This window comes from Danio rerio, chromosome 5, assembly GCF_049306965.1.
Source record: "Danio rerio strain Tuebingen ecotype United States chromosome 5, GRCz12tu, whole genome shotgun sequence".
Taxonomy (NCBI): Eukaryota; Metazoa; Chordata; class Actinopteri; order Cypriniformes; family Danionidae; genus Danio; species Danio rerio.
This window is the reverse complement of record NC_133180.1, coordinates 4419807-4432330: the sequence shown is the minus strand read 5'-3', so window position 1 is coordinate 4432330 and position 12524 is coordinate 4419807. Positions and strand designations below refer to the sequence as shown.

Here is a 12524-nt window from a genome sequence, read left to right as displayed (position 1 = left end):
AATATTTAGTGTTACTCATATTTTACAAATGTTACACTCCCAACAAGTGTTTCTAAAAACTGGTGTTTTAGTAGAACAATGTTTATTTTTGGTTACAAAATGTAAACAGAATTCACAATTCAGTTATATCCATAAAAACCATCCACAATTATCCCAACTTAGTTGCATCAACTGCCTGTAATTTATTTATTTATTTATTCATTCATTCATTCATTCATTCATTCATTCATTCATTCATTCATTTATTCATTTAAAAAGTTACTGTTACCATCTACTTTTCATTTAAAGTGGATTTATATGTTTATCTAAATTATATCTATAGAAAAAAACAAAAAAACAAAATTGGTGTAGAAACTCTTTTAACTCAAAAGCAAAGCATAGAAGGGGCGGCGTGGTGGCTCAGTGGTTAGCACTGTCGCCTCACAGCAATAAGGTTGCTGGTTTGAGTCCCGGCTGGGTCAGTTAGCGTTTGTGGAGTTTGCATGTTCTCCCCATGTTGCCGTGGGTTTCCTCCGGGTGCTCTAGTCCAAACTCATGCGCTGTAGGTGAATTGGATGAGCTAAATTGGTCGTAGTGTATGAGTGTGTATGGGTGTTTTCCAGTACTGGTTTGCGTCTGAAGGGCATTCGCTGCATAAAACATATGCTGGAGAAGTTGGCGGTTCATTCCGCTGTGGCGACCCCTGATAAATAAGGGACTAAGTTGAAGGAAAATGAAGTATAGAATTAAATGTAAAAAAATTTGAAACCGACAAGCTTGAAAGTTATTTTCTCGTAAAACATTCCAAAATTCTTTAAGAAAAAAGAAAAAATTTTTTTTTCTTGACATGAAGATATTAATATTTTAGAAACACTAAGATCATGCTTTTCTATAAAGCTGCATTGAAACAATATATACTGTCAAAAGCACTATAGAGATGACTTTGACTCTATATACTACTATATATTTTGAGACTCAACAATTACACTAAGTGATATGACATTTTTGTCTGTCCTACCACAGAACTAGTAATTATAGAAATGCAAATGAACTACAAAACTGAGGTATAGAATTGCATAATGAATGACTGAGATGTGATGTGACATTGCTGTAGATGTGGAGAAAAGGAAAAACCCTGTGTGTGGGTTCATCACGCCGCTGGAGGGATCAGAGGCAGATGCACACGGCAAACCTGAAGTGAGTGTTTACATACAAATAAAGCATAGTACAAACATGTCGCTTGTCTTTATTCAGGTTTAAATTTGTATGCATGATGCAACCTGTGGTTCATTATTGGGGTTCAAAAGGGTGCTAGAAATCCTGAGTTTTAATCTAGTGTTTTCAAGTGCTTAGATTTTGGATGAAGTGCTTGACTATGACAATGTTTTTTTACTAAACCGGTAATAATAATTAACTATTTAAATAAAATAAATATTTTTGGTTTTGGAAAATGAAATCTGGTGGCACGTGGGCTCAATGGTTAGCACTGTGGCCTCACAGCAAGAAGGTCGCTTGTTTGAGTTTTAGCTAGGCCAGCTGGCATTTCTGGAGTTTGCATGTTCTTCTTCAGCTTACTCTTTTATTTATTAGGGGTCACCACAGTGGAATGAACCACCAACTATTTCAACATATGTTTTTATGCTGCGGATGCCCTTCCATCTGCAACCCAGTACTGAGAAACACCCATACACACTCATTAAAACACACACTCATACACTACGGCCAATTTAGCTTATTCAGATCCCTTATAGTGCATGTGTTTTGACTGTGGGGGAACCCGGAGCACTCGAAGGAAACCCACGCCAACACGGGGAGAACATGCAAACTCCACACACAAATGCCAACTGACCCAGCCTAGATTAAAAACAGTGACCGTCTTGCTGTGAGGTGACAGTGCTAACCACTGAGCCACTGAGCTGCCCTGTTGTTAGATATATATTATTGTAAAGTTTGGATATTTATAAGGCATTTACTATAATATCTGGGAAATATTGCTATGTGTATGTTTTCTGATATTTTGATTTTAATTCAAAACAATTAGATCAATGAGACCTGTTAGTCAATTAATTGTGAACACCAGAAATGACTACTTAAGCTAAGTTAAAGGATCTTAACACTGACTGAAATGCTTGCTTTTTTCTTTTCTCTGATGATTTATGTGGTAAATGATTGTGCGCCAACCTTTTTTGGTACTTGTCACTTTGATATTTGGTCTCAGCACCAAACTTATCTGGTAGAGTTCAGATTTACACTTGATTGACTATAAACACTAAATTCATAGTAAGAAAAGCATTATTTGCAGGGTGGAAACTGCTTGAAAAGTGCTTAAATTTGACTTTAGAAAAGGTTTAACGGATGTGCTTATTTATGACATTTACAGGCCATTGTTCTGGAGGGAAGCTACTGGAAGAGACGGATTGAGGTGGTGATAAAAGAGTATCACAAATGGAGGATTTACTATAAGAAAAGAGTGAGTAGCTGATCAAATGCAGTGCGTGAGGTCACTGAGGTGTGCATATTATATGGCCAAAACACACTATTCACTTCTTTAATGTGAAATTGAACTAAATAAATAAAGATGTTATAAATGGTTTTGCAAGAAGTTCCTTCAAATAAAAGTTTTAAAATGTAATATATAGACAACATTATTTCTTATCATTTTTAAAAAATGTTTCCCAAGTAAAAAAGCAGAGCAAGGTCATTTTTCACTGTATTTCTTATGTTCATTTATTGATTCATTCGTTTTCCTTCAATGAAGTCCCTTATTTATCAGGGATCGCCACAGTGGAATGAACCACCAACTAATCCAGCATATGTTTTACGCAGCAGATACCCTTCCAGTCACAACCCAGTACTAGGAAACACACATACACTCTCACACTCATACACTATGGCCATTTTAGTTAATTCGATTCACCTGTACCGCATGTGTTTGGACTGTGGGGGAAACCGGAGCTATGCAATGAAAATATATAAAAAAAAAAAAACTGTGATAAATATAAATCCTGTGTAACAACAAAAGAAATGCATAAAATTGCTTTATTTTATTTTTTAAATGAAATGAATAATTAATCAGACATTTAAAAGTACACCAAAGCAGATTAACCCACACAATTTTAATATTTGAAACTGAGAAAACCATTTTTTTTTACTTTAGTTACTTGACTATAGTTACTGCAAGTTGATGTTTAAAAATAAAATCATGCCCATTACCCAGCAGGTGTTTCTGAATATGCCAGAATCCAGAGCAAAAGAAAACAGTGATAAATGTAATGCCTGTATAACAGCATAAGATGTGCATAAAATTGTTTAAATTAAATCAGTATACACTTACCTGCCGCTTTATTAGGTACACTTTACTAGTACTGGAAATATTCCTCAGAGATTTTGCTCCATATTGACATGAAAGCATCACACAGTTGCTGCAGATTCGTCGGCTGCAGATCCATGATGCCAATCTCCCGTTTCACCACATCCCAAAGGTGCTCTGTTGGATTGAGAACTGGTGACTGTGGAGGCCATTTGAGTACAGTGAACTCAATAGCCCCTTTCACACATACAGACCTTTCCGGAAAATTACCGGCAATTTTCCGGAAAGGTGTGTATGTGTGAACAGGTCCTTTTTGAAAATACCGGTAAATTCGTTCTGGCTATTTTCCGGAAAGAGAAGTTGTAACATTACCGGTAATTTGCCGGAATGCTGCGCTGTGTGAATGCAGAAGGAAGATTTCCGGAATAATCGCGTGCACGTCTAGAACATGCTGACGTGAGACTTCTGCTTTAGCCAATCACAACAGTCAGAAGCATTTACGTCCGCACGGTTTGTGAGAATAAAAGCCTTTGAATATTTTTCCAGACACATTTAGCTGCTAGAAGTTAGTCAGATCACGTTTATATGTTCTTCTTAATGTCAACTGTGTAAATAATCATCGATGAGATGCTTATGATAAGCCGTTGTTTGTTTACCTTCAAGCTTTGCGTGTGCCTGTGAAACAGCCTGTGAGCGCCAGCACACACACATATTATGTACATCTCGACATGCGAAAGTGATCCTGTGAAAGTTGTTCACAATATTGATCATCCACAGAGTTTGTGATTTAGTCAAATGTTTACAAACACAAGCGCAGCCGTTTAGAGCTCATTTGTGGTGATGTCAGAATTTACCGCTATTTTGAAATTGGTGTGTGAATGCTCTTTTCCGGAAAAATTCCGTAACGTCCTCGCCTGTGTGAACAGCGCTTTTTTGTATATACCGGTAAAGTCGTTCCGTAAATTTTCCGGATATTTACCGGTATCACTGTGTGAAAGGGGCTATTGTCACGTTCAAGAAACCAGTCTGAGATGATTCACACTTTATGACATGGTGTGTTATCCTGCTGGAAGTAGCCATCAGAAGATGGAGACACTGTGGTCATAAGGGATGGACATGATCAGCAACAATACTCAGGTAGGCTGTGGTGTGCCAAGAAAATATCCCCCACACCATTACACCACCACCACCAGCCTAAACTGTTGATACAAGGCAGAATGGATCCATGGATGGATTTCATGTTGTTGATGCCAAATTCTGAGCCGACCATCTGAATGTGGCAGCAGAAATGGAGACTCATCAGAGCAGGCAACGTTTCTCCAATCTTCTATTGTCCAGTTTTGGTGAGTCTGTGTGAATTGTAGCCTCAGTTTCCTGTTCTTAGCTGACAGGAGCGGCACCCGGTGTGCTCTTCTGCTACTGTAGCCCATCTGCCTCAAGATTTGCTGTGTTGTGTGTTCAGAGATGCTCTTCTGCAGAGCTTATGTTGGAGCCATTTCTTTCTTTCTTTTATTAATATTATGTTTGGTTTAAATAGGTTGATTGGATGATATGATTATTATTATTATTAAGTTTACATTTGATCATTATTGTATTCAGGTGTGAGTATTTGCTTTGTATATTACCCATGTTAGAGTATTTGCTTTATTGTTTTAGATTTTGTGAATGAAGACTTTTATTCTGTCGAAATCGGTATTTAAGGCAGCCAGGTAGTAGGTGGGGGAGTAAGGGAAGAGGAAACAATTTTCAGACCGTGAGTTTGTATGTGATGACGGGTGCTACTGATAAGCAATGGAGCTCTTTCACTGATTTGATGGCACAAGATGTGATAAAAGTAAATGATGAGAAAAGGAATCACAACGGACTCACACGTCATTGTTTACCTTTACCGCGATATTGGCTTAAAGCAAAACTTCCGCTACACCTTGGTTGTAATGAGTGTTTTTTTTAAGTTACTGTTGCCTTTCTATCAGCTGGAACCAGTCTGGCCATTCTCCTCAGACCTCTGGCATCAACAAGGCATTTGCGCCCACAGAACTCCCACTCACTGGATATTTCCTCTTGTTCAGATCATTCTCTGTAAACCCTAGAGACAATTTGCAGTAATGAGCAGTGGGACAGGTGTACCTAATAAAGTGGCCGGCGAGTGCATTAACACGCATTTAAAATGACAAACACCAAAGTAAACATGCGCATAACTCAACAAGACCCGCCCCTTTTTTATATTTCCATTATAGTTACTAGACACACCTCTTTCTGCTGATTGGTTATTAACAAACCTTTTGCCAACTCTACCAGCTTAATATACTACTAATTAGCTGTTATTTAATAGTCAGTAAGATAGAGGTTGGGTTTACTGTAGGTTTAGATTAGAGATGCAGAATAAAATCATACTTTATAGCTACTAATGAACAGTTAATATCAGTAGGCAGGTAATAGCATGAATTATGACCTAAAGTGTTACTGAAAATGCCAAACCCAAAAAACATGCGCATTACACAAGACGTGTTTTTGAAAATACCAGAAACCTGAGCTAGTTTTTTCCCAGTTGCAAAACTCTAGTAGCATTTTCAGGTCAAGAAACCAAAGTTCAGCATTCAAAGTATTAACATCTGTGACCCCGGTGACCCTCACAAAACCATATCCTAAAAGCCCCCCATGTATTGAACCAGCATTAAGATAAGATGCTTTTTCTTAGTGTTTGAGGATCTCTGACTGATCTGCATTGTCCATTAGCATCAAAAGCACTGCTGATTTATTTTATTGTATGTGTTTTTAGCTTCAGAAGAACAAAGATCTGCTCTCCATGCTGCAGAAGGTAAGATCAGACAGCAACTTTCACTCTTTATTAAATATTTAATTGCTTGTTTGGAGATTTGTGTTGAGCATTAAGACAACGTTAGCACCTGTTACCTTTAATTATGGGGAAAACGTTATAAACGTGACTTTTCTGAACGTCTTTTCCATGCATGTGGTCTATAATGCAGCTGTGATCAGTGGTGGAAAGAGTACTGAAAAATCATACTCAAGTGAAACTACCATTCCTTGCACAAAGATGTAGTGAGAGTAAAAGTATCTGCTGTAAATATTACTCAAAGTATGAGTGAAAAGTAGACCTTTCAGAAGTACTCAAGAGTATTGAGTGGTGAGTATTACACTGTAAAAAATCGTTTTGCATTTACATGCAGTTTGTGCAGGGATGTGTAAACGTAACATTCTGTAGTGCATTTAGTGATCTTCCTATATTAATTTGTTCCTTCCTTCGTTCCTCTCTTCATTTTTTCGCTCATTCATATTTTTGTTCCTAGATTCATTACTTCATTCATTTGTTCCTTTCTTAGTTTGTTCAGTTCTTCCTTGAATCCTTACTTCATTCATTTGGTCCTTTGTTAGTTCGTTCGTTCATTTATATTTTTGTTCTTTTCTTTATTAGGTCCTTTGTTCTGTCCTTCCTTTACTCATTTGTTAATTTCTTCGTTCATTCCTTTGGTCCTTCCTTCATTTCTTCCTTCATTTGCTCGCTCATTCATTCAGTCTTTCGTTCATAATTTTTGTTCGTTCCCTCATTACACTGAAAAAAGTGTTGCATGCAGAACTGTTGCAAACAATTTATTTGTGTTTATTTTAAACAAACAAATTAAGTTTAATAATGTTCAACTTAATTCGTTTGTTTAAATTCAACACAAATAAATTGTTTACAACCCCTTAACGTAAATAAAATTAGTGAATCCAAGGAATCATCTTTGAATAATTTTTTTCTTTGTTCATTCATTTATTCGTTCCTTCCTTCCTTTCTTCTTTTCCTTCCTTAGTTTTTTCAGTCCTTCCTTGAATCCTTCCTTCATTCATTTGGTCCTTCCTTCGTTCGGTTCTTCCATTTTTCATTCCTTCCATTTAGTGATTGTTTAAGGCTGTTTGGTGATTTCAGTCATCATACAGTCGACATCTATTTTCTCATCAGTGACATCCAGTCTATTAAAAGTCTGTGTGTCAATGTGTGTTTTGAACATCTTCTTGGACATTTTTAATGCTTCTGAAAGTTTGCTGCATTTATAAAGCACCCATGTGTTGATGTTGTTCAGTATCATGTGATTTTACTTTCTGTGCAATTTGATTGGACAGTAATCACAGGACTGATTTTTCTACTTTAGCCAATCCCCTTAGACAAGAAAGTAATAGTGACTGCAGGTTGAAGAAAAGTAGTGGAGTAAAAGTACAGATACAGCTCAAAAAATGTACTCAAGGAAAAGTAAAAGTACACATTTATTTATTATTATTATTATTTATTTTATTAGAATTATGCAAAAATCATACAAATACAAGAAAACATCAACAAATAACAAATACAAAGCAACAAAACAAAAACAAAACAAAAACAACAGCAATATAGTCAGGTACTGGTATGTGCGTGAGTGTGCGTGTGTGTTAAGCAGGTCGCACACCAGAAGCGCCGCTCGGCGCCGCGCCACGCAGCGCCGCACCACGCAGCGCCAAGCATTTTAGAATTCTAAACATAGGTTTCTATCAGGGTACACACACCGGCGCCGCAAGTCGGCGGCTGTCGGCGGCGCCCGGCGACGGCTCAGGACGCAGTTCATTTTTCAGCCGCGCCACAGAGCGCCATCTAAGCAGGTCGCACACCAGAAGCGCGTACATGACAGTTTAAGGTATCACACACCAGATGCGCACATTCGAATGATATTTAACATGAAACTAATCAAATGGCGCTCTGTGGCGCGGCTGAAAAATGAACTACGTCCTGAAGCAGGTCGCACACCAGAAGCGCCACGCAGCGCCATGTATTTTAGAATTCTAAACATAGGTTTCTATCAGGATACACACACCGGCGCCGCAAGTCGGCAGCTGTCGGCGGCGCCCGGCGACGGCTCAGGACGCAGTTCATTTTTCACCCGCGCCACAGAGCGCCATCTGATTAGTTTCATGTTAAATATCATTCGAATGTGCGCATCTGGTGTGTGATACTTTAAACTGTCATGTACGCGCCGTGTCGCCGAGGTGTGCGACCTGCTTGAGCCGTCGCCAGGCGTGTGTACCCTGATAGAAACCTATGTTTAGAATTCTAAAATACATGGCGCTGCGTGGCGCTGCGCGGCGCGCCGCCAAGCGGCACTTCTGGTGTGCGACCTGCTTTAGGCTTGCCACAATAGATGGTGTTGACGGTGATACCGGTTTTAAGACGCAACACCGGTGACATCACTTTTCCACTGTAACACCGTCCCCACATTTGTTTTTTTTAAGTATTCGTTTTTTTTTTTTTTTTAATTAAACATATATTTGAATTAAATAGAAAATATTATTATAAATAATAGACTCAAGACGAGAGCATGCTCTATAATTAAAATCTGAACATAGCTACATGTGCGTCATATTTATCATGTGAGGAGAAAAGAGGAGTCGAATTTACAGAAAGAGGATGGTGGAAGATTTATTGTCAAAACGCAATGCAAAAGCGTCTGTTTGGCTATATTTTGGGTTCAAACCAAATGCAAAAGAGAACCTGAAGACGTTAATGAGGCAATCTGCAAACCTTGCCTGACAAAGGTGGCAGCATCTAGAGGAAACATAACTAATTTATACACGCACCTTCAACTCACCTAACTATGGGTGGGTAGCGGATAGATCAATGGCCATAAATACGCAACGCATACTCTCATTTTAAAAATCACGCGACCATCATGTTTAATAATAAATGTCTTTTTTTAAAAATTAAAACAAGAGTGATTTAGCAGTGCCGCACCATTGACAATCCAACTGCAGAGAAACAACATCATGGCAACGTGACCACTTTTTCCGAAGTTCAGCTGTTCTTTTTTCCACTTGATTATGTGTTTAATGTTTAAAAAAAATCAATAATGAATAAGCCGACAAGAGCGCATCCTGTGTGTGCGCGCATCTTTTATAACTGAGGACGCTCTCTTCAAAAGCCGAAAGTTGCTTCGTCTGTCTGGCAATATTTCGGCTTTTCATCGAATGTAAAGTTCATTTAGATGAGCCAATATTAGACATTGCAATAAAGTAACTGAGACGTGCGGAAACATATCGAATCTGATGTCTGATCTCATCTCTCTCTCTCTCTTTCTCTCTCATACATCGAGCCGCAACACAAGTCATGTCGCAAAACTTAGGCTGGTGCAGCTGACAGGTAGAATAGCTGAAGCCTTTGTGAAATCTGTCAAAATACACCACTGAAATGAACAGGCATAAATGTCTTTGAGCCAAAAAAAAAAAAAAGTCACAATCTCACGGCAATTCGTAACTTTTTCATTTAGTGGCTAATTCGTATGAATTCGTACGATCTAATTCGTACAATTTAGTACAATTTGCTTATCCCCCAATGACGCTTGGGGTTAGGGGTGGGGTCAGGTGCCACGCCTCCTTTTTAAAATCGTACCATTTCGTACGACTGAACTCGTACGAATTCCTACGAATTAGCCACTAAACTGGCAAAACGTAAAATACTTACGTTTTCTCGTGAGATCAGGCTGGGATATCTGTAAAAACGCAATTGGAGCCAAAGATATGGAGGAATTGTGTAGCCTATTAATTATATTAATTCTAATAAAATGAAAACCAAAATAAACTATTCATTGCATTTTTCGTTTGATAAAAATATACGTCAACGGAAAAAAAATCAAAGGGTGGCTAATTTGTATTAATGTGTTTTAATATTAATGAAAATATGCTTAGCCTATTTAATTAACGGCTATATGCGCCGTCAAAAGACAAGCCATTCAAAACATATTATTTTACTGTGTACTGGGTTATAATGTATATTTTATAATAAAAACTAAACGTAGCATGTCTCGCTGTCATTTAAAACATGTAATTCACTACACGCCAGAGCTGTGGACAGTATGCAGTGTGTTAACTTACAGGGCGGTGTTGGTCATAGTCTTACTGCGCACCAAACTCCAATCCGAGGGAGATTATGTTACTCGATAGACAACATTACCTTGAGAGATTTAAAAAATAAAAGTTATTTTTATTTTTTTAAATGATGTTTTTTAAATGATGTTCCAGTTCTTAACATTTAAAATATATATATATTTATAGTTTATATATAAAATGAGTGCTAGCTTGATTAGTTTTGATCATCATGCATAGCTTATAGATTCGTTAATAATGTATTTTATAAACGGATTGTTCATAAGGACTAAGCTGTTAATATATAATACAGACATTTATGGTTGTTATTTGTATGGTTCCAACTTCCACAGTTTTTTCAAAGTGTAGCATTGTTGTGTTTCATTCGTTATGTTAATAAAAGTTATGTTTTGTTTAATAACAGTGATTTTTTTTTTTTTGTTGTTGTTTCCTTTTCGTCCATTCAAACAATTGACACCGAATTGGCAACTCCCGCAAAACTGAAAGTGAAAGTATTATACGCACGCATTTATAAGCTATTTAAAAGCAGAAAAAAAGAGGAAAAGAAGAGGAATTAGTAACGCCCACTCCCACGGTGATACCGGTATTACCGGTGTTGTCACATGTCGATTAACCGGTGGGGAAATTTCCTCATCGTCACAACCCTAGTGTGTGTATGCATGTAAAGGTAACTTGGTGGACAGGTCAAAGTACATACATAAGGAACAATAACAGTCAGTAAATGAAGCAAGTGTCACAGATATAAATACCAGTCAGAGGTAGGGAGTAACAACAATGCTTATTAATGTATGATAGTAAAAAAGAAAGAAAGGACAACAGTAATGATAACTGACAATAATAATAAATCACAAGTGCTGCACCAACTACTACTACAGAAAGTTACTTATATTACAACTACTACTGCTTCTACTACAGCCACAACCACGACTATTACTACTACAATGTCTAGTAATACTGATACTACTACAACAATGACTCCCACTACAGATACTACTATAGCGTTTGCTACAACTAATACAACAACGTCTACTGCTACTTCTACTACTACTACAACAATCACTTCTACTACATCTACATCAACAACATCTACTACTGATACTACTACACCAACAACGTACACATTTACGTACACAACAAAAAAAGTACACATTTATTAAACGACTTAATAAATTACAATTCCTAAGAAAAACTACTCAATTACAGTAACTTGAGTATTTGTAATTAGTTACTTTACACCACTGGCTGTGATGATAGCAAGTGTAAATCGTGGATTTTTATTTATTTATTTTTTGCACAGAGTAGCATTTACGTTAGTGGGTTAGTCATGTTTTCTCTGCTCAAGTTCATTTCTAATATTAGTCGCCCCTCAGATTTTCGCTCCTCTCCGCTGGCCGAAAAAGGATAAAGAGCAAGCATGGAAGTCAAACGTGAGTAAACGTAAATGCGCGTCTTCATTTGCGTCACAGGGGTGAGAAAAAGACTGCTTTGATTGCCTTTAGTGACTGAAGTGCTAATCTTCCCTTCTGTTGGTCAGAGAGAGACGCACATTCAGCCTTTAACAGCGTTTAATCAAATCTGACCCACATACTGCAGCCGCTGCTTTTAAATGCATTTTATTCATGTTCTGCTTTGTGGGTGCGAGTTTGATTGATGGTGCGAGCCCCCGCTTAAAAATTGCTGATGTGTAAATAAAAGTGCTGATGCTTTCTGATATTACTGTGCCATGGTACTGCAGTGCATTTGAGGCTGAATGACTGCTGTGTTAGGGCTGGACGATATGGCAAAAATTTATATCACGATATATTTCTTAATTTCGGTCGATACGATATAATTCCGATAGCGATATGGACAATATTAAAAACACAGGAATGAAAACTGCCAAGAACGCACACAATAGATGTCTGTACCTACAAATCTCTGCAAACTGAATATGCAAAGTCTATAATACCTCCAGGCTCTTATAACTTTTAGTTTTTTTAAATACAAACAATACTAAAGATGACTGTTCACTTTTTATTTGTATTAGCCTTTACAAACAAGAAATGTGAAATAAACTGTCAAATAACTAAAACTCTCAGACTCTGCTTATTTATTTATATAAATAATATATAGATATAGTTCATGGAGGTTAGCTTGACCCACGTGGACAGAAACTTTTATCAGCGTTTGTTTTTTTTTTTTTGTTTTTTTTGTATATGCTGAATATTTAACAATCAAAATAATATCAAAACCTTACAATTAGGACATCCACATCGTGAAAAACATAGAAAAAGATTAATAATTATAATAAAAATCAAAAAGAGTGAAGGCTACATTAATATTTGCAATA

At 37.2% G+C, this 12524-nt stretch overlaps 1 protein-coding gene across 3 annotated transcripts in view; it reads left to right on the top strand.

Annotated features, from left to right (window-relative positions):
• Nucleotides 1-12524, top strand: part of mlxipl (MLX interacting protein like) — a 70803-nt gene that overhangs the window by 17010 nt on the left and 41269 nt on the right. For all 3 annotated transcript variants that reach the window (XR_012405699.1, XM_073949688.1, NM_001328694.1), the window contains 3 exon segments: nucleotides 1094-1176; nucleotides 2360-2449; nucleotides 6069-6107. Coding sequence is in view for 2 of the 3 variants with exons in the window: in XM_073949688.1 (XP_073805789.1) it covers nucleotides 1094-1176; nucleotides 2360-2449; nucleotides 6069-6107 (212 nt within the window). In the remaining variant the exon portion in view is untranslated.